At 38.8% G+C, this 20,241-nt stretch overlaps 1 protein-coding gene across 6 annotated transcripts in view; it reads left to right on the top strand.

Annotated features, from left to right (window-relative positions):
- The window catches only part of Piezo (piezo type mechanosensitive ion channel component), a 289,087-nt gene that overhangs the window by 83,691 nt on the left and 185,155 nt on the right, over positions 1–20,241 (top strand). For 4 of the 6 annotated variants that reach the window (XM_083113418.1, XM_083113417.1, XM_083113422.1 and 1 more), the window contains exons 7-9: positions 83–239; positions 11,424–11,573; positions 18,164–18,338. In XM_083113418.1, coding sequence (XP_082969544.1) covers positions 83–239; positions 11,424–11,573; positions 18,164–18,338 — 482 coding nt within the window. Of the gene's footprint in view, positions 1–82; positions 240–11,423; positions 11,574–11,831; positions 11,895–18,163; positions 18,339–20,241 lie in introns of all 6 variants that reach the window. The other 2 variants (XM_083113419.1, XM_083113421.1) reach the window with 2 other exon arrangements.

The following is a 20,241-nucleotide window of genomic DNA, read 5'->3' as shown; positions in this document are numbered from 1 at the left end:
GTATGTTCTTGGACATTTTACAATTGCAAAATTATGTTTCTTTTTTTTTTTTTTTTTTTTAATAATCCATCTTTTCCTGCAGGTTGTTTGGATTGACGGCATTAGTTGAAACAAATTGCACCGATCCAAGACATGTGATCATACGTGATTTGGAGTGGGACTCATTTGTGAATCCAATAATATTGTTATGGCTGTATTTTGTATTGGCGTACGTGTCTCAAGAATTGCTCTCAGCCACAGTAAGTGTGTTGTTTCAGTTTAGGAATCTTGTGCAGCATTGAAATAAACAAGTAGAGTTCCTGAGAAATGGAAGGCATATTTTCATATATTAATCTTTATAATCTCTTCCAATCATTCTGATCATAAGTTTTGCTGCAACTTATCAAGTGGATTTGTGTCTGATTAATGTGTTCCAGAACATTGCAATCTCTGGCGCAACACTTTTAAGCAGTGTGATTAGTTGTGGTGCCATGACAGGTAAGCACTGAGAATGAAGATGCGCGACGCACTTGAAAAGAAACTGATTCAGTTGGAAACTTCTGATAGCAACATAGCATGCCGAATAAGCCTGCATTTGATTGGTTTGCCTTCAAGCTGTGTGCAACTGTATTGTTTGTCAGTTTGGTTATTAGTATAAGCAGAAATATGAGGTTTGTTCAAGAAGTATCCGAATTTTATTAATAAAAAAATTGTGTATTCAGATACCACAATCTTACATTAATCTCCTTCAAAGTAGTCACCTTGGGCTGCCACACACTTCTCCCAACGGTTCTCCCACTGTTGGAAGCAGCGCTGGAATGCCTCTTTTGGGATTCCGTGCAACTGGTCCATCACATTTTGCGTGATGTCTTCTCTGGACTGAAATCTGGTTCCTTTCAGGGGCATTTTCAGCTTGGGGAAAAGCCAGAAATCACATGGAGCCATGTCGGGAAAGTAGGGAGCCTGACGAAATAAGTTGAGGAAATTGGGATCACTTTTCACAGTCTCTAGCATGTCCTGTGCGATCTCCAAGCAGAGTTTCTTCTGCTCAATCATTAGTAGCTTCGGCACGAACTTCGCTGATATTCTCCTGAGGCCCAAGTCATTAGTCAAAACGGAACAGATCCAATGCTGATGCCCACCTCGTCTGAAAGTTCTCTGATCGTGATTCGACGATCCTGCATCACCGGGGTCCTCACTTGGTCAATGACGATCTCATTTCTGGATGTTGAGAGCCTAGCAGAATGTGCTTCACTCTCCACTGACGTGCGGCCACCTTTGACGCAGTTGTACCACTCCTTTATCTGTGTGGTGCTCATTGCTTCGTTCCCGAAGGCCTGTCGAATCTTGCGGATCGTTTCCACTTGGGATTCACCAAGCTTGACACAAAATTTAATGCAGTGGCGTTGTTCAAGTTTTTCAGTCATTTTGTTAAAAATGAAATTCCGACGCCATTCACTTATACCTTCTCACTCATCAGCGGTCTGCCGGCGACTGACTGCTTCTGCAGGCTGGAAAAAAAAAATGTGCATTAGGAACACCTACATGCATCCGTCAAATCATGCTCCCTAACTACATTTTTTACGCCAAAAAAAATAAGGTCTGATACTTTTTGAACAAACCTTGTACAGTATATTTGTTGTTAGTATATGCAGAAATACAGTATATTTGTATTTGTCATATACTGTGCATGAAATTCAACTATTGGATGCAGTGTTTAAGCATTATATCAAGCATCGGCTAATCCAAAGCAGGTGTGGGTATTGAGATATGTTTGGCTTCACATTTGCTCTTTTTCAGTCTTCTGTTTTGGTGCTGCATTTGGTTCTAGCAAATAATCAACTCTGTGTGATAATTTAACATTGTTTATTATTTTTGTTGGGAACATACTTTCTAATTTTTAAACATTATAAACAATAATTTCGGGTATTTTCAGTGTTCATTAACTTTTTTATGTTGTGTTAAGCGTGATTCAAAGCAATTTTTCTTATCTGTTCAATCAAAGGATTGAATCAAACAAAATAGTTTATTCTTGAGAGTTTGTGAACTGCCAGCTGATGCTCTGTCCTGTTGCTATCTCCCTCCCCCAGCTGCCACAGGAAAGAAGAAAAACTAGGTAAAAAATGCTCTTTTACCCCACGTATGTATTGTGACCCCCCCAAAAAAAAAATGCATCCATCCCCCCTACCTCCCGACTATTTTCAAAGAGCCCTCACTAAAAATTGCCTTTTTTGGATCAGTGTAAGTTGGCTGTGGAAGGGAAATGGCAGAGAATGCCAGAGAACCAAGTTCAAGTTACAATTAACATTCACAGTGTTATAATAATATTGTCTATCACTACTGTTAAATTTTTACATGTCTATTTTATATGTTTTTGTCCTTAAATGTTTCACATTGGTTTCTCCCTGACACAAATTAATAAAAATCAATTACCTTAGTGTGATATCATTTAAAGTGTCACTGTTTGCTCCAAACAGTGTGTTTTTAAGGGTGTCTCCACCTCCCCCCTTCTTCGTGATCACTTAATCTCAAGACTGTAAAAGACACGGAGATAAATCTTTGTGAAAAACCTTGGGACCAACAACCTTGTGCATTCCAGATATATTTAAATTCATAGCTGTAACTAAAAATTTCAGAATTGTATTTCCATCATGATGAGATTAAATTCTGCAGCATATATACCGCGTGAGGTACCTAAAAGTACCACCTGAAATAGCGAAGAAACCAGAAACAGTGGCGATGTGAGGTTTGCGGGAAACAATAATATCAAATGGGGCTCGTAAATTGGAGGTATGGGGTGGGTCGAAAAATATCGACAAATGGGGCATCTGGAGCAAAGTCATATTTTTTTAAATGGAACGATATACAATAACATGCGTAATATAAAAGAGCACACGCAGAGAAACACAACGCCGTTGGTCTCATGCATCTACTGCACATAGGAACGAAGATATGGCCATGTGAAAATATGTAAACAAACTAACAAGTGGCCCACTTGAGCGTCAGTACCACGGCATGTAAGACTTCTCAGGTGCCTGACAGAACTGCCTTTACGCAGAGCAAGTTTTGATAGCAGGTCCACGAGATCGTGTTAGTTCATAGCAAGCAGTCGTAGTGGTAAGAGCGAAGATTATGGTGTTCACAAACATAGAAAAAGCGGACATGATCCTGATTTATGGGGAATGCCGAAAGAATTCCTCAGAAGCCTACCGTGTGTACGCAGAGAGATATCCGGACAGACGACAGCCATCTCGACGTCTGTTTGGTAAGTTATTTATTAAATTAAGAGACACTGGAAGTGTAACACCACGAGCACGTGTGCGGAACAAGCCAACTACAGGTGAGGCAGGTGCAACAAATGTTCTCACCGCTGTTGCTGTGAATCCGCACGTTAGCTCCCGTGAAATTGCCAGGGATGCTGGGATGAGTCAGCGAAGTGTATTGCGCATTCTGCACACACACAAGTTTCACCCATATCATATCTCCCTCCATCAGGAACTGCACAGGAATGATTTTGTGGACCGTGTTCGGTTTTGCACATGGATGTTACGACACGACACACCCGATTTGTCACGTATCCTCTTCACTGACGAGGCAACTTTTACCAATCATGGAAATGTCAACCTAAGGAACATGCACTATTGGTCGGTAACAAATCCACATTGGCTTCGCCAAGTGGAACGCCAGCGCCCATGGAGTGTGAACGTGTGGTGTGGTATAGTGGGTGGACATCTCATTGGCCCTTTTTTTATACAAGGAACACTGAATGCTGACCGATTCATACAGTTTTTACAACATGAACTGCCTGTACTATTGGAGGACATACCACTTCAGACAAGGAGGGAAATGTGGTACCAACATGACGGGTGCCCAGCTCACAGTGCAAGACGTGCTACAGCATGTGTGGAAAATACATTTCCAAATCGTTGGATTGGACGTGGAGGGCCTGTCAAATGGCCGGCTCGTTCCCCAGATTTGACACCGTTAGACTTTTTCCTGTGGGGAAAGCTGAAGGACATTGTCTACCGGGATGTGCCAACAACTCCAGAGGATATGCACCACCGCATTACTGCGGCCTGTAGGGACATTCCCTACGAGATGCTACATTCTGTGCAACGATCTTTGCGTGGGCGCCTCGTTGCCTGTATCGCAGCTGACGGCCACCGCTTTGAACACACACTTTGACAGGTTTTCGCTTCTTACGCAGTGGTTCTTCGACATACTGTCATGGTCATTTTCATTATGCTGTAACACTGTCAAATACATGGTGCTGACGATGTCTACTGTATTTTTTCTTCCTTTAACACGTTCTGTCTTCACCTTGTTCAATGGCTTCCGACATCTCATACTTGTACATGCCGTGGTACTGACGGTCAAGTGGGCCACTTGTTAGTTTGTTTACATATTTTCACATGGCCATATCTTCGTTCCTATGTGCAGTAGATGCATGAGACCAACGGCGTTGTGTTTCTCTGCGTGTGCTCTTTTATATTATGCATGTGATTGTATATCGTTCCATTAAAAAAAATATGACTTTGCTCCAGATGCCCCATTTGTCGATATTTTTCGACCCACCCCATACCTCCGATTTACGAGCCCCATTTGATATTATTGTTTCCCGCTAACCTCACATCACTACTGTTTCTGGTTTCTTCGCTTTTTTGGTGGTACCTTTAGGTGCCTCACGTGGTATATATATATAGGGTGGGTACAATGTCGCTTTCCCCAATAAATGAAGAAATACTTGTTTTGGGAAAAGCGACTTTGTGCCCACCCTGTATATGAAAACGTCAAATCATTTGCAAGGAGTGTAAGATAGGAATGTACCAACTAAGTGAAGTAGAATTGGAGATGAGAAAATACCTGAAGTTATTGTTTCTTGTCAGTATTTTTGGGAATGGCTAACATACTTGGAGAAATAATTCTTGTTCGTACTTCCTACATACACCAATCATCTAATTCTTGCATTGACACTTTCAACACTAATGTTTACTTACAATAATTAAGAGCACTAAAGGTACAAATTTATTGAAAGATTGGAAAACAGATCATTTGGATATTCTGATTATGAAAAAAAGTATTTGAGGTTGGTTTTAAAAGATATGCATATGAAAACCTGATTTTATGTGTAGTGTTATGCTTAAATTCTGTGAGCTAACATTTCCATGCATTGTATGTATTTATCATTATTTTCATTTGAAATTGATTACTTAATTTCATGGCCCTGCCAAGGAGGAGGGGAGAGTTCAATCTTTCCAAAATATCTGCAAAATAATAGTTCTAAAAATAAAGCGCATAAAATTAACTTTCTTTAACAACACACACACAGACAGAGAGAGATAACAACAAAACTATAATTTTATTGCCACAGATGGGAGTGCAATTGTTATGCACTCTGTTGTAATGAAATATTGTCTTTGATTTATATGTACTCAATTGAGCCCTGGTGGTCTAGTTGATAGGGTATCTGACTGTCATGTGGGAAGCCTAGGTTCGATTCTCAGGGTGGGTCATCCAAGGTTGGAATTTTTCCAGCTTTATCCTGCATAAAGCGACTCTGAGGCTCACCCAGCCTCAAATCAATGGGTACCTGGGGGCAATCCTGAGGGTAAAGGCAGCCAGAATGTTGTGCCGATCACATCCTCCGAAATGCCCGAGATGGAGAATGTGTGGGGTCTACCCCCACATCCCCTAAATGTGCCTTCATGGCACGGGAAACTTTACCTTTACCTTACCAAATAATAATTAGAATATTGCTTAAGAACTATAGTAGCTCTTATGCAAAGTAAGTAAAATCTAATTCGATTTTGCACTGCAAGTGATGGGCAAAATGTCTTCTGAAATGTTGGTACTGTGATCGGAAAGGAAATCTTTCTGTTATATCCAATTTTTGAATTTCAAATGGTTCTGTGTAATGAAAACTTGGAAATGCTAGTATTTTATTTTAGAAATGCAAAAACGATCATTTCAGGGAGAAAAAGATTTCGAGCTTATCTTATATACATTGTCAGTGCTGAAATAACAATAACAGACTGGTATGAAAATTATGACCCTGACAACCCTCCTTCTCAATTTTTCCCCCTTGTATGCTGCTCATCTTTCATGGAAACCCACAAAATGGAGTTCTTTTGGTTGGTGGTGTTGGCAGTTTGGAACTTTTCACAGATGATCTCTATCGATTATAGCCTTTTTTCATACTACCCTGCTTTAACACCCTCCTGTCCCTGTCCAGCATTTTCAGAGGAAGGCCTTGGTTTTTTTGCACTGGTATTACAAAACTGGGTCCATTTTGTTATCACATCACCAGTCATTGCTTTTGGATTGGATGCTCTAGTCGAGCAGCAAAAGCACACATGAGCATCCAACAATGATGCCCCTCTCAAAGTACCCGATTCATATGTTGCCATGCTGTCTCTATTCAACTGCTGTGAGCATATGATGAGGTTTGGTTGCACTAAACCAGTTCTGCCCTCTGTCACACCTGCAGTATTGATGATGATTGTCATGTGCAGACAATTCTTGGTAGATTGTGTGTGAATAAAGTTAAATCTAACAATAGAGTAGCTCAGTAACACTTACTTGAAAGATCATCCTATACTACAGCTCAGTGGCATCGCTAGGCCATCTGCTTTAGGGGGCTGCAACCAGATACATGACTTACTACTATTGTAAATATTTTCAATGTTTGAAAATAGCAAAGTGATTAATAAGACAATAATATATAACAAGCATAAGGAATTAAAACTAACATAGACTTACTGCATTAATTTTTATGAAAACAGATGGATATTCTTGTCCTGTTTTTCTAATGCTGGTGAACTATGTCTTTATGTGTCAGCTGTACTCTGCGGTTCGAATGTCTTGCAAAATTATCAATAACACAATCCACACACAATTCATGACACTCTTCCTTTTCTATGGCCAGTATTGCAAGTGAGGAAAGTCTGTCTTGGCCCATACTATTACGCAAAAATGTCTTGATTCTCTTCAAACAGCTAAAACTCCTCTCACACGATGCTGATGTCACAGGAATTGTCACTGCAATTTGCAACATTCTGCATAAGTTCGGAAACATGTCTTTTGGAATGGCGTTCATTAAATGTACTATGGATGTGATGGTGTATGTCAAGTTCTTTAGGTAATTTTTTGCAACCATGATTTCAGCGATCGGCACTTGTAATTGAAAATAGTCACAAAAACCACTCAAGAATTGAGGGTTCAAAAACAAGTCAAAATTTGTTGTAAGTAAAGAAGGTGACATATGCTGAATTGCAACCAGAACACTGGAAGTTGCTTTATCTTTGAAACTACCTTCCAGCTCATTTATCATTCGATCAATGATAGTGTAAAATTGTCCGCAGAATGCAGGTTTATCGATATCAGTTTTGTGCCCCAGGGTTTCATTTACAACGTGGTCTTTCAGTGATGATGGTAATGTGTGAACACGTTTGTGAACTTTTGAATAATATTCAACACTTGTTTCATTGAGAGTTACCTTCTGTTTCGCAAATGACTCTGCCTCTTTGTATACAGAGTTAAAATATTCTTCATTTCGCATACCGCATAAAGTGTCAAGCACTGCATTAACACCTGCAATTGCCTCTGCAATATCAAGGCTTGGTGACTGCAACTTGTTATTCAGAATTTCTGTTACGGACAGAAGCTCAATGAAACTAAACAGAGACATCATGGTTGAGAATTTTCTCAAAAATTCATAAAGGCCTAGGGCTGTACATTTATCTGCTGAATCTGATGTTTTCCTCAGATATTTCAAAAGAGCATCATAAGTTTTTCTCACCGCAAGTAGAGACCTTATTTGGCAAGCCCATCTAGTGCTACTTAGATTTTTTAGTTCTGCACGAACATTTAACTCTGTCTGTATTTCTACAAACCGTGTATGAGCTATTCCGGATGTAGAAAAGTAGGTATACAAGCACTTGAGGATATCAAAAAAAAATCCAACTTCAGGAATATCTGTACAAATGTTAACTAGAACCAAATTTAACCTGTGTGCATAGCAATGAACATATAATGCAAAGGAATGTTCCCTAAATAGCCGTTGAACACCACTATTTTGGCCACTCATGACAGCGGCACCATCATACCCCCTGACCAACACATATTGCATTTTTTATATCATATTCAGACAGCTTTTCACAAAGTCGTGCCTTTAGTCCCATTGCACTTAAATCTTTAACATTCAAAAAACACAAAAACCTCTCATTAAGTTTGTTATAAATAAAATAGCGAAGACACACGCTCATTTGTTCAACCTTACCTATGTCCCTTGTATCGTCTGCAATAACTGCAAAATAGTCACTTTCATTTACCTCCGTTAATATTTTTCCCCAGCAAAGCTGCACTACATTCCAGCAGAACGTTCTGGGAGTCTGGAGAAAGATACGTGGCATTCCTTGGCATAACGTTTTGAAATGTTACACTAAAATCAGTATCAAACTTCCCTAATGTCTTCAGAATTTCACGCACATTTCCTTGATTGAAACTTTCTTCACTTTCATCATGGCCTCTTTGTGCTATGCACTGCCTACCTGTGAGCAATAACACTTCAACAACGCGATGAAGATAAGAATGGTGTTTTTTTATTTCATTCACACTGGCATTTGTCAAACAATTAACTACTGTCCCCAATTTTTCTATACTTTGGAACGTCAGCCATTTTTCAGTTGCTATTAGATGAGAAGCACATTTCTCGTGATCGTTAAATTTGTCTATAGCCTTTTTCCAGTTACGAACACCAATACTGGTAAATGCAGGATCTGCCTTACCTGTCTGGCCTACGAAATGTCTGCAGCGAAAACAAAAGGCTGCATCGTGATTAACACTGTACTCAATCCACCGGAAACTTTTGTACCATACTTCATTAAAACACTTATTCTGGTTACCGAAAACACTACCTGGAAATCTGGAAAGAAACTGTTGTTTATGCCCTTCGCTTTTACTGCCTAAATCTAAAGTGATGAAACTCTCGACTTCTTTTGTAGATGAACTTGGAGTGGGAGGACATGTTTCCGATTCAGCTGGTGCAGTTGAAGCAGGTACCTTATCTTCATCGAGACAATCTGTGGCTGTGCTGCATTCGCTTAAAGCTTCCGATTTCAGGCGCTTACTTCGAATAATAAATTTGTCCATTGTTGTACGAACAACAGTAAATGTCACAAAAAGCTTTGATAACAAACACACAATATCACAAACTCCGTAACACAAAACACACCATTGCCGTTTCCTCGCGTAGCAACCGTTTTGAAAATAGAACAAATGATGGCGATCGTTTGCACTGTTGCCAGCTAAAGACATGACGTGTCAGATGTAAGATCGTGGTTTAAAAAAACTATGTCACAACGAAACGATTCTTTCCCAGAATATGTATCTAGAGGTATGTTCCTGCATTAACAATTGTTCAAATATGTTTTCTCGAAATACTGTATGTAATAATAGCTAAAAATGGGGGGGGGGGCTTATTGAGGGATTGCCCAAGGGCCTAGCGACGCCACTGCTACAGCTGATTTTCTGTTTTCAAATAGAAGAGGAATCTTACACACAGATAAAAAACTTTGGAAATAACACTAAAATGCAACTGTAATATAGGACAGTCTTCCAAATAATTACATATTCTTACACCTCTTTTCTCATGACATTTATATATACGTAAGTGTAATCATATGTGAAAAAGTTATGTGGTGGAGTGTTTAGCACAGCATGCTACAACACAAAAGGTCCTGGGTTCAAATTCTGGACTGGGCATGGGTGTTCTTTGTGAGTGTCTCTTCATCATATCATCACTCATCCTCATCATGATTAGCCAGTGGCAGAAAAAGTGATGCTAAATAACATTTGAATCAAATCAAACCAGAAAATTCTGCATTTCCCTTTTTTTTTTTTCTGTAGACCCATTGATTTCGAAGATCCACTGCCTTCATTATCACGAGATATTTGCTGTCACTATTACATGTAATGTGCCGTTGAAATGTTTAGTTTTAACATGTTCTTGCTCTGTAGACAATTTATTTATAAACATCTAAAAGAGATGGTGAGCTATGTATCTTGAATTATTATGTATTGTAATGTTTTTTTTTTTTTTTAAGTGCCTGATTATAAAATGTTTTTAATTTTTTGTATGTGTGAACAACAAACCTAGATCGCCCCATTTCTCATAAAACTTGCATTGTCGCTTGCATGTCAACATGCTCCTGGCTGCTCCTGCTCTAAGCAAGCATGGCAACATGGTGGGTGAGCCATTGTGTGTACTTTGTTAGCAGCTTGGAGAGGAGTTAAGAGGAGACTTTGTGGGGAATCACTCTTCATCATAGCACATGTGGCGAAACTGCATTCTTGCAGGTTAATGAGGCTCTGGTGCCTGCCTCCCCCCCCCCCCCCACCAGTTTAATTTAAAGTGTATTTTTGTGTTGTCCTCTGTTGTCCATGCATGCGCTAAATGACCTTTTACAGTAGAAACACCCAAACTACAACCACCAAGGATTTTTTTTACGGCCATCTTAGTATTCATATGAAGGCACATGGGTGGTGTGGATGTAGGGCCTCACACATACACAGTCTCTGCCATTTGTGGAAGTGATGTGATCACCACCATCGTTACACCCTCATGGTTCCCTCCGGGTACCCATTTATTTGAGTCTGGTTGAACCTCAAAGTATTAATGTTGTTCTTTCATTTTGCTGTCCTAAAATATACAGGAATATGTATTTTTTAATAGATAGACCAGTATGATTTTTTATCTCAAATGGTAAAGTTCTGTTACCATTAAGTTGTTATACTAATCTGATGTAAAATAGCAAACATTTTGTCAAGAATATGACTGCTTCATTCATCTTCTTGATTAGTATATGAATCTGAAGTAGCTATATGAATTTATATTATTCTCTCTTGTAGTGTGGTCCTCGTAGATAAAGAAATATAAAATTTTAAATTTGTTTTCCACTTTATGCGCATTTCGTGACAATTTTTTCAGCTTTAGTGAGCTTTCATGGTGAATGATGCCTCACACATGTCATTTGGGACTGAACCAATCAATTTCAAGGTTTCATACCTTAGTGACCTGTCCTCAAGTGACGCATGTCATTTCGCAGTATGCAATCTTTCTTAAATGTGATGACAATGCCTTATTAAAAGTCACTGCTTCACTTGTCAGGCAATGCTATGCCAGCATAAGTCTAGAAACTCCTCAGCTATTGAGTTTATATTACACCTTCCGTTCTCATTTCAGTGTGCACTGAAAAACATCTTCCACTTCCTGTACTCTATCTTTTTTTCCATGTTCGGTGTTGGTTTTAAATTGATGTCAGTGTTTTAAAGTTAAAGCTATAGAAAGTAATTTGCATGTTGAATTCAATAACATTGTATGTTGTGTAGTGCACAGTAATAATATTACGGTGTTTTAACATCTACTAATGCAACTGGCTTTACAGGAAGAGAAACCACCCGTTGACTTCTCAAAACTCGATGGAATAAACGGACCATTCCTTAACGTTGATCATAGGCCGTCCCTGACGTTTTCACAGAGAAGGTTATCACATAGAAAGCTTAGCAGGTGGAGAGCAGCTTCTCGAAGAGTTAGAGTATGTACTAAGTACTCACTGCCAACATTGTGACGTGGTAGAACGCCTATTTCCTCCTGTACATACTCCCTCTTTTGAATTCAAATTCATTGTGTTGAGCTTAATTTTTGGAGAAAAGCATAATTAATACTATTCTTAGCTTCCTGTAGAAGCTGCATTAGTGACTGGTTTTGCATGTGGCTTGTTTTAATTTATCTTTTGATTTGCTTTTGATGTTCTTCTTGCACTGAGTTCGATTTTTGTCTTGGTGGTTTCTAGGTTGTTGAGACAGAAGAGGTGCCCAATGAATCAGAGCATTTCAGCATGAGTGAAGGAACTCCAGTACGTATTATTATCCAATATGTAAATTAAGCATATAATACATGAAAGTAGTTCTTACGTGCTTTTGTTGAGCATGTTTTTGCAGACCTGACAAGTGCCTTCCTTGCATGTTCAGATCAAGGCTCCATGTTGGAATTTGGGCTGAACCGATGCTGATCTATCGGTATCGACTGATACCAGTGATATCTGTATCAGAATGTACCAGTTGGATTTTGTTTACAGATAGCGACCGATACTTTCACAGAATTTTGGTCATTTACAGATCCGCAAAAATGCTATTTTTGCAGTTTAATTATCTTGGAAATTATGCAAAACTCGAACTTTTAGTTTAATTTACACCAATATTAGCCTCGTCTAGTTCGCTGCATTTTTTGACACACTGTGTAGTGCAGGTGTATTCCAGTGTAAGTGTGGTGCAAGGAAATGACGTTCAATCAAGTAGACGGAAAGTGGTATTCAAGTTCAGAAGATCCAACAAATGCCTGTCTGCTACTTTAAATGTTCATTTGATTAGTTAGTACTCACCACGTGACCATACACAACATATACACCGGTCCAGAACGTAGTGCAAACGGTGCACCAAATACACTCACTACTTGACTCCAAATCAACGAACTAGATGACTCTGTGTTGCACCATGTAACCAACTAGATGCTTTGGTGCAAAGAGAAATTGAAAAATTGGGAAATTGAGTCTCCTTGGGGAAGCGTAACAACGTTCCTCCTGAGATTTCTTCCTGCGTATGGGACCGGTGGCCACCCACCATGGTGAGGAAATTGGGGAGCTACGTATGAGTAGCTAACCCAGTCATAGAAAACCTACATGATCGCCCACCTCTGCTGAGGTATGTGGCAGTGAAGCTGGCAGTCGGTAGGTAGGCACTGGCCCTCATGTGCTGTTACGCCTTGGGTTATTACTAGGGACCGGATTTTCATGGAAATGCATATTTTTTTATTGCAACCAAAAAGTATGCACACTTCGTTAAATGTTTGAATCAAATCATTCCCCACCTTTTAGACATGAGTTTATGGTGCATATAAATGTATATTTTAGTTGTTTTGTTAACAGGCATAATATTTTGGAAGATTTCCTTTTATACTGCATATTTTCCTCATAAAACTATTTTATTTTACATCTTTCTAAATATTTGTGTGCATTTAATCCTGGCGCCAACGCAACATTTTCCCCTTCTGAAAGCGACCGCGATCCGATAATGCAGTCTGGAAGGCTACAATAAGTAATAGAGATAGCAAGTTGAGCCCGAAGTTTTGCTGTCTGCAAAATGTGGCTGTGAAGTGGTTGGTCAGAAACAGTCAATATTTAGAGACCTGTAACAGTGCACATTTCATCAATTAATTTCCCAAGTCTTCACCAGGTTCTCGGGGATGGCAGATTCATTCGTACTGGTCTTTTGTCATTCTAGCGGTGGTCGTGATCTGTTTTTTTGTAGTGTTAACCGTTTTCTGCAATGCCGAAAGTGAAGTTAAGTGAAAAATCTAAGCTGCAACAGTATCAGGATGAGTTCAAGGGAGAAATGTTAATTAGTGATGGCAAAAATTCAAAATTTTTAGTAAAAAAGTTGTGTGGAATCATTTTTTACACCCTCAATGGAAATTGTGTGTGCATATTGTAATGTATATTTTGCAAGTTTTTTCTGCATAGATGCATGCATATTTTTATGTTTTTTAGTGCATAAAAGTCCGGTCCCTAGTTACTACTATGATCTGGGAAAACTGTATTTTGGGATTACTTGAGAGTCTGGTGTAATTCTTGAATATTTTGAAGCAAAACTCTGGTAAACTGAAAAAAAAAAAAAAAAAAAAAAAAAGATGATGATGATGGACACCAAGTGGTGCAAGGAATCCCCATTTAGTATCTCCACTGTTTAACACATGTGTAAGTGACTGTTATTACATTTTCATTTGGGCTGAACCAATACCAGCCCACACTTTTCCGGCATTATTTCCCCAGCAACACTTTTTTCAGAGCCTAATTTTTCTTTTGCACCAGTCTTGTGTGAAAAACTGGATTTTGTCATTACATTACATGGGTTTTTATATTCTGATATAAGTCTTAATTATTTTAGGGCAAGGCTCTTGTTAATGTAATGCATATACTTAAAGTGTAATACTTACACACCAGTATTAATCAATTTTTTGAACAACAGTTCATTATTACAATTTTCAACCAGTATTGGTGATAATTTGTAAGAGTTTTATACATAAAAGAAAGAGAAAAACCCGATGCCCACCCACACCTGCATACATTCGAAGATATACCCAGATACCTTAAAATAAACCCTGGACATCTTTTCTGCAAATGTTTAGGGATTCCCCCATTTTTAATTTTTTTTCCCTTCATTGTATAATTTATATTTTAGTTGTAGAAAATACATGCAAGAGTATTGGCATTGGTTCAAAGTGCTATCAACTCACCCCTAATTGTTATCAATTCTAACGTGGATCCCTGAACAGAAGACTTGAGGGAGCCACTTGTCAGTAGTGCAGAAATGACAATCAGAAACACAGAATGTATTTAAGAACTCCTTTCATATACAATGACTGCGGTTACGCACACAATCAATAAGAACTTAAACATATAAACGCACCAAGTTACATGTTGTACTGAAATCTACTTTTCAGTAATTTATTTATGCTTTGGAAGAGCAATACCTCATAATTGTTTTCTCAATAAAACCAATACATATTATTTTACTAAAATATTGTCTTCATTGTATCTTCAGAAAACAAACTGCAAGAACACTTTTCAAATCTCATCCATCACGTCACAAACTTCACATTCGTGCCTTCAGGAAGTAGAAGGATTCACAGGTTATGTGAAGTTTGTGAAATCTTGGATAAGAATTCAAAAGTGTTCTAGTCCTGTCAATTATTTGAGATTATAGTAAGTATATTCACTTCAGCTCATGTATTTTAAAAAGTTTATAATCTCTTACTTTACTTACTTTATTGATGCATGTTATTTTGAAACTGAAACTATAGTAAATGATTCCATATTAATTTCATCAGTTGTGCAGCTGAAGGTGGAAGCAGCAGACTAACTTTTGCAGTACTGAACAATGTACTGTACTTACATATTATTTATCATCTTCTTTGATATCAAATTCATTAATGATAATATTCATTTACATTAACTTATTCTGCTGTGAAGAACTGATAGAGTAAGAGTAAATCTTACAAAGTTACATAACAAACAATAAAGGAAGTATGTTTATTTGTTAAATAGCAATACTTTTGTTTTTATGCAATTTTGGTAAGGAACATCCACACATGAGCAAGATGTAGTCTTTGCATTTAAACAATGTTCACATTGATAGCAGCTAGAAACAAGGCAGAATATCACAGGCCTTCACCATTGTACAAATAATGAATGAGTGTTCATGAAATCTAACTATATCTTACGTAAAAAGCATTTAGTTATGTTCATTTAATTGCACTACTGCAGTGATGTCTAGTATTTTTACAGCTGATGTAGTCTTGTGGTGTAGATTTTTTGTCTGTGGCTCTTACTTACATTATGTCAGCAATTTTAGTCATTTTTAATATTCTGCTATTAGCTTGTGGAAATTAACTTCCTAAGTGTGTAGTTCTAGAGTTCATATTTGTTCCTTTTGTAATACTAGTTGCACTTTAGAAGCACTTAATGTATTTTATTTACTGCTAATTGTTTTCTCTGAATTAGTTAATATTTACATTAAGTGTAATTTTTCTGATTTTTTCTATTTCTTCTTTCTCTTTACATTATCTTTTGTGGTTGGAAAATTGTTTCTTATGTAACTAATCCTGTGTTACTTATTTGTTAAAATCATGCAGCAGCTGGGAGAACTAACCAATGTTTAATTATTAAAAAAATGGAAAAAACTTAAGCTACAATCAGAATATATCTATACAGAAGGTTGTTCACTTTATATCCGACCATTTTTGACGGGTACTCACCTTAAGAGATACCGCGCCGCCACCACCCATCATGTTCTATTAGACCCCCAGCATTGTGGACTATCGGCTGGCATCGCAGTTTCCATTGCAGCAAGCTCCGGTGCAGGACAGGCATGGGAATTCTGTCCCACTCCTCCCTGCAAGCTTTCCATAGACCATCCAGTTTGCGCGGGCGGCGATGTTGAAGACGTCGTTTCAACAGTCCAAATGCGCAGAAATCCATTGAACTGGCATCTGGGCTTTTCACAGGAATGTCTTCAAATGGAATGACACAAATTCCTAATTCCTCTGCCATTTCCTGATAAAAATGTACTGATGTTCTGGTGGTATGACTCGAAGCCTTGTCCATATGGATCACCACCTGGTTCGCATCCATTCCATACAATTTTGGGATGTCTCTCCAATAGATAGGTGTCAGAATGGAATCTTGGAAGTATCTGGCATTCACCTTCACGTTTTTGTCCACCTTGCGTATCATCAACTTATCCTCATATCCGAATCCCGTCACAACCATAAAGCCACGAGGAAAACTTTCCCTGCATTGACGAACAAAGTTGCTGCGCCCCTTGCCGTCAATGTCACGGTATGTGATCGCCCGAATGTGACCACCAGCAGTGAGATAGACATATGATTCATCCATTGTGACAACTTTCTTCCATTTGGAACCCGCCAGGTACTTTTCATACAGTTCATCTTACATTCGGCAATGTGACGCGGTAGAAGGTGGTGTACACGGGCCTTCCACACACACTTCAACATGAGGCGCTTGCAAATTGTTTTGTTCACAGTTGACGGTGTGAGGTGAAATCTGTGGGCCATATCACGTTGAGTCAGGGATTTTCTTGGCACGCCAATCGACGGATCCCCCTTCACATATGGGTGACACTTTGCTTGCAGCCCTTCTCCTGGTGGTTTTCGAGGGTGAATCTTTTGCAAGGGGAGCCTGTTGTGTGTAACGGGCCACAATAGCTTCTGCAGTAGTCACCCCGAGTGTTAACCCATTCTCCAGACACTGTTTCACAATGCGTACGTATGAAAACGTAGCATGGAAAAGGGCCATTACGTAAACCTCCCAATACCGGTTGATTTTTGGTGCCATTTGATAACATTCACTACCAACACACACACACTTACAAGGTCAGACACAACACTGGTCCCGCCAGCAGACCCATAGTTCCAGCATGATACGCCAGGTGGCAGCACCAAATAGACAATGGTCGGATATAAAGCGAACAACCTCTGTATTTAGTTTCTTTCACTTTAAAAATTTTGGGAATAATCTACTGCATGTTCAAGTCAGTATGACACTTTTTTTTCACAGCTCTACTAACAGTGTGTCTTTTAAATAACTGTGTTTCAATTAAAATGTTTTGACTTTTTATACAATGTTACTATTGCCTTTATACTAACAATTCAACAGATGCTTTTTCACAAGTGTAAAATTTGTCTTTCCATTGAAACTTTGAAATTGCTCCACTATGAAATATTCATAATAAATGTTAATTCACAATTGTTGCCATTCAGTCATTCACTAAAATTCTTCATGTTCCTTTAGTAAAAAAAAATCTAGCTGCAATAACCTGAATTTTTGGTAAGTATAGAGAAGAGGAATGTTTATATTTTGTGATAAATAGTGCTGAGCCAATGTGTACTGATCCTGGCACTCTTACCAATTTTCACATACCAATTTATGTAAGTATTCTGTTGCAATTACACATCATTCTACCACAGTTTTACTTTAACGGCTGTCATTGATTATGAAATTGATTGTTGCCACACAATTTTCATGCAAAATTGGGCTCCTGCGTAGCCAAATGGTTATCACTCTCACCTTTGGTTCAAATGGTGGTGCATTTGAATCTTCATGTGAGACCCAAAAATTTTGGGCATTGGCCCAGTGTCATGAGCCCAATTGGGGAGCTACTTGAAAAGAAGAAGCAATGTAGTGGGTTCTGGGAAGCAAACGTGAAGACACTAGCAATAGGAGTCAATGCACTGACCCAATGAAAAAGCCACTCTCGCAGGCCCTGGCACTTAGAGGACTGTGGAGTAGTGTTTTTTTTTTTAGCAAAAATTTTTCATAATTCACGGGATAATTGAACTCCGCACAATACTCCAGAATATATTGATTGATATTTGATATATTGATCTTGGACTTTCTGATACCAAATCTAGTATACATTGGCATCGGCTCAGCCATGGTGGTTATAGTTTAAATTCTACATATGACTAACATGTTCACATATTATATAAATATATACTAACTAATACTTCTTAGAACTGCTCATTGGTTTTTATCACTGAATTTTGTAGCTAATAAGCTCCAGGAGTCAGGGATCAAAGTATGAGTCAACGGCAGCAAGATCAGCAAGGTCGAGTAGGGGAGAAATAATCCAGGATGATTCAACGGGTAGCATGATTTGGAATCAGCCTACAGGAGATGCTCAAGATGATACAATACATTTGCAACCAATTGGTCCAGACCAAGGTAACATTCATAATGCATCATGTGAAATTTTATGTAAGGTACCTGTGATTATAATTGTCATATTTCACCACATAATTGTTGCAGACTTTATACTAATTTTTTTTTTTGCAAAAAAGTGGGGTCCGACCATTATGTGAAACAAAGAAAAAAATGTGCCAGTATTATCCGTGCTTAAAAATCATTCCGTGCAAGATTAGCATGCATGGAATAGTTGTGAATATGCATTAAAATTGAACAGTCCAAATGGATGCACATAATTTCTTCGTTTGTGACAGTTTAGCAAACATTTTTCTGGTCAAAAAGAAAGAATTACACTGTTCTGCAAAATTAAACTTTTTGTCGCTCCCATGAACCAAAATAGGTGATTCTTATAGATTTCGAGCTCCTGAGTTCGAATCTGCAACCCGTTTTTCTCCAGAACGTACCAGTTTTTTTTTTGGGGGCGGGGTTCAATGACCACACAAAGGTGCTATTCTACCCCCATATAAATTTGCATGCTATCGTCAGAATTTCAATATAAAACAAGCAGATACAACTACATAAAGAGTACAAGTTCAACACTTCCATGTCAATTGGTGTTCCTGCTCCTCTTGTAATTTGTACAGGGTGTCTCGCATGTCGCGCCCCTCCATGGTAGCTATTTGTTGATGAAATCTTTCACCATGTTCATCGGAGACCTCCCCCAAGCTGTACTGTTGAGGGAAGAAGTCCAAGTGGTAATGCAGGAAACGTAAATTGAGGGACATATTACACCCCATGGTACGAAATGAAGTAATTAACCTGCCCACAATGTCTTTGTAATTAGGTGACTTATGATTCCCGAGAAAATTACTGCACTCGTCTCGAAAGGCCTCCCAAGCCTCATGTTCCACATCACTCAGCTTAGAAGGAAATCTAGGATCCTTCAAAACGTCTCTGATTTGAGGCCCTGTAAAAACGCCTTTCACCTTGGCCTCACTAAGTCTTGGGAACAGTTTTCTGAGATGAGTAAGTGCTTCACCATCCCGCTTCAGGGCCTTGACAAATACCTTCATTAGACCTAATTTTGTATGGAGAGGTGGTAAGAATACTTTCTCCGGATCCACAAGAGGTTCATTAGCCATGCTCATCTCTCCTGGAACCAGTTGGATCCTTGGTGGCCATTTTGTAATGGTGTACTGCTCTTTGGCTAGACTGTCTCAACGACACAAGAAACAGCAGTGTTTGGTGTAACCTCCTTGTACACCAGTGAGGATGGCAATAATCTTAAAGTCAGCACATACACACCACTCAAACTGTTCGTAATTTAATTTCTGTTGTAGATTCCGCATGTTCTCGTATCATTCTTTCATATGCACAGCATGAACAACAGGGATGGCAGGATATTGATTGCCATTGTGTAGTAACACTGCCGTGAGGCTAGTCTGCAACGAATCTACGAACAGTCTATATTCTTCAGTGATGTATGCAAATTTCAGTTGTTCCATAAGCGACTTAATGTCACTGCAATACACCAAATCACCATCCTTTGTAAAATTAGGAACTAGGCTCACGTCTCTTTTTCTGTACATCGATATATTCACATCTCGGTCAAGTAGATTCCATTGTTGAAGTCGTGATGCAAGCAACAGGGCCTTGGCCTTCGGAAGGTTTAAGTCTCTGATCAGATCATTCAGTTCTTCCTGACTTATCACGTATGGTTCCTTAGTGTCAGACACTGGGGCGTAATTGGGATATGAATGCGTACTCGAAGATTGTGCAACATCCTGACAAGCTGCAGGTTCTTCTTTGGATGAAACACTGTTCAGTGTGTATGAGTCTGGTGGTATGGGTACAAGCAGAACAACATCATGTGGGACAGGTCTGCTCGCGGAATCCAAGTCAGGATACTGTAATTTGTGCTTCGTGCCTTTTGAGAAACATG

This window comes from Lepisma saccharinum, chromosome 27 (genome assembly GCF_977018435.1).
Source record: "Lepisma saccharinum chromosome 27, izLepSacc3.1, whole genome shotgun sequence".
Taxonomy (NCBI): Eukaryota; Metazoa; Arthropoda; class Insecta; order Zygentoma; family Lepismatidae; genus Lepisma; species Lepisma saccharinum.
This window is presented reverse-complemented; position numbering and strand designations above follow the sequence as displayed.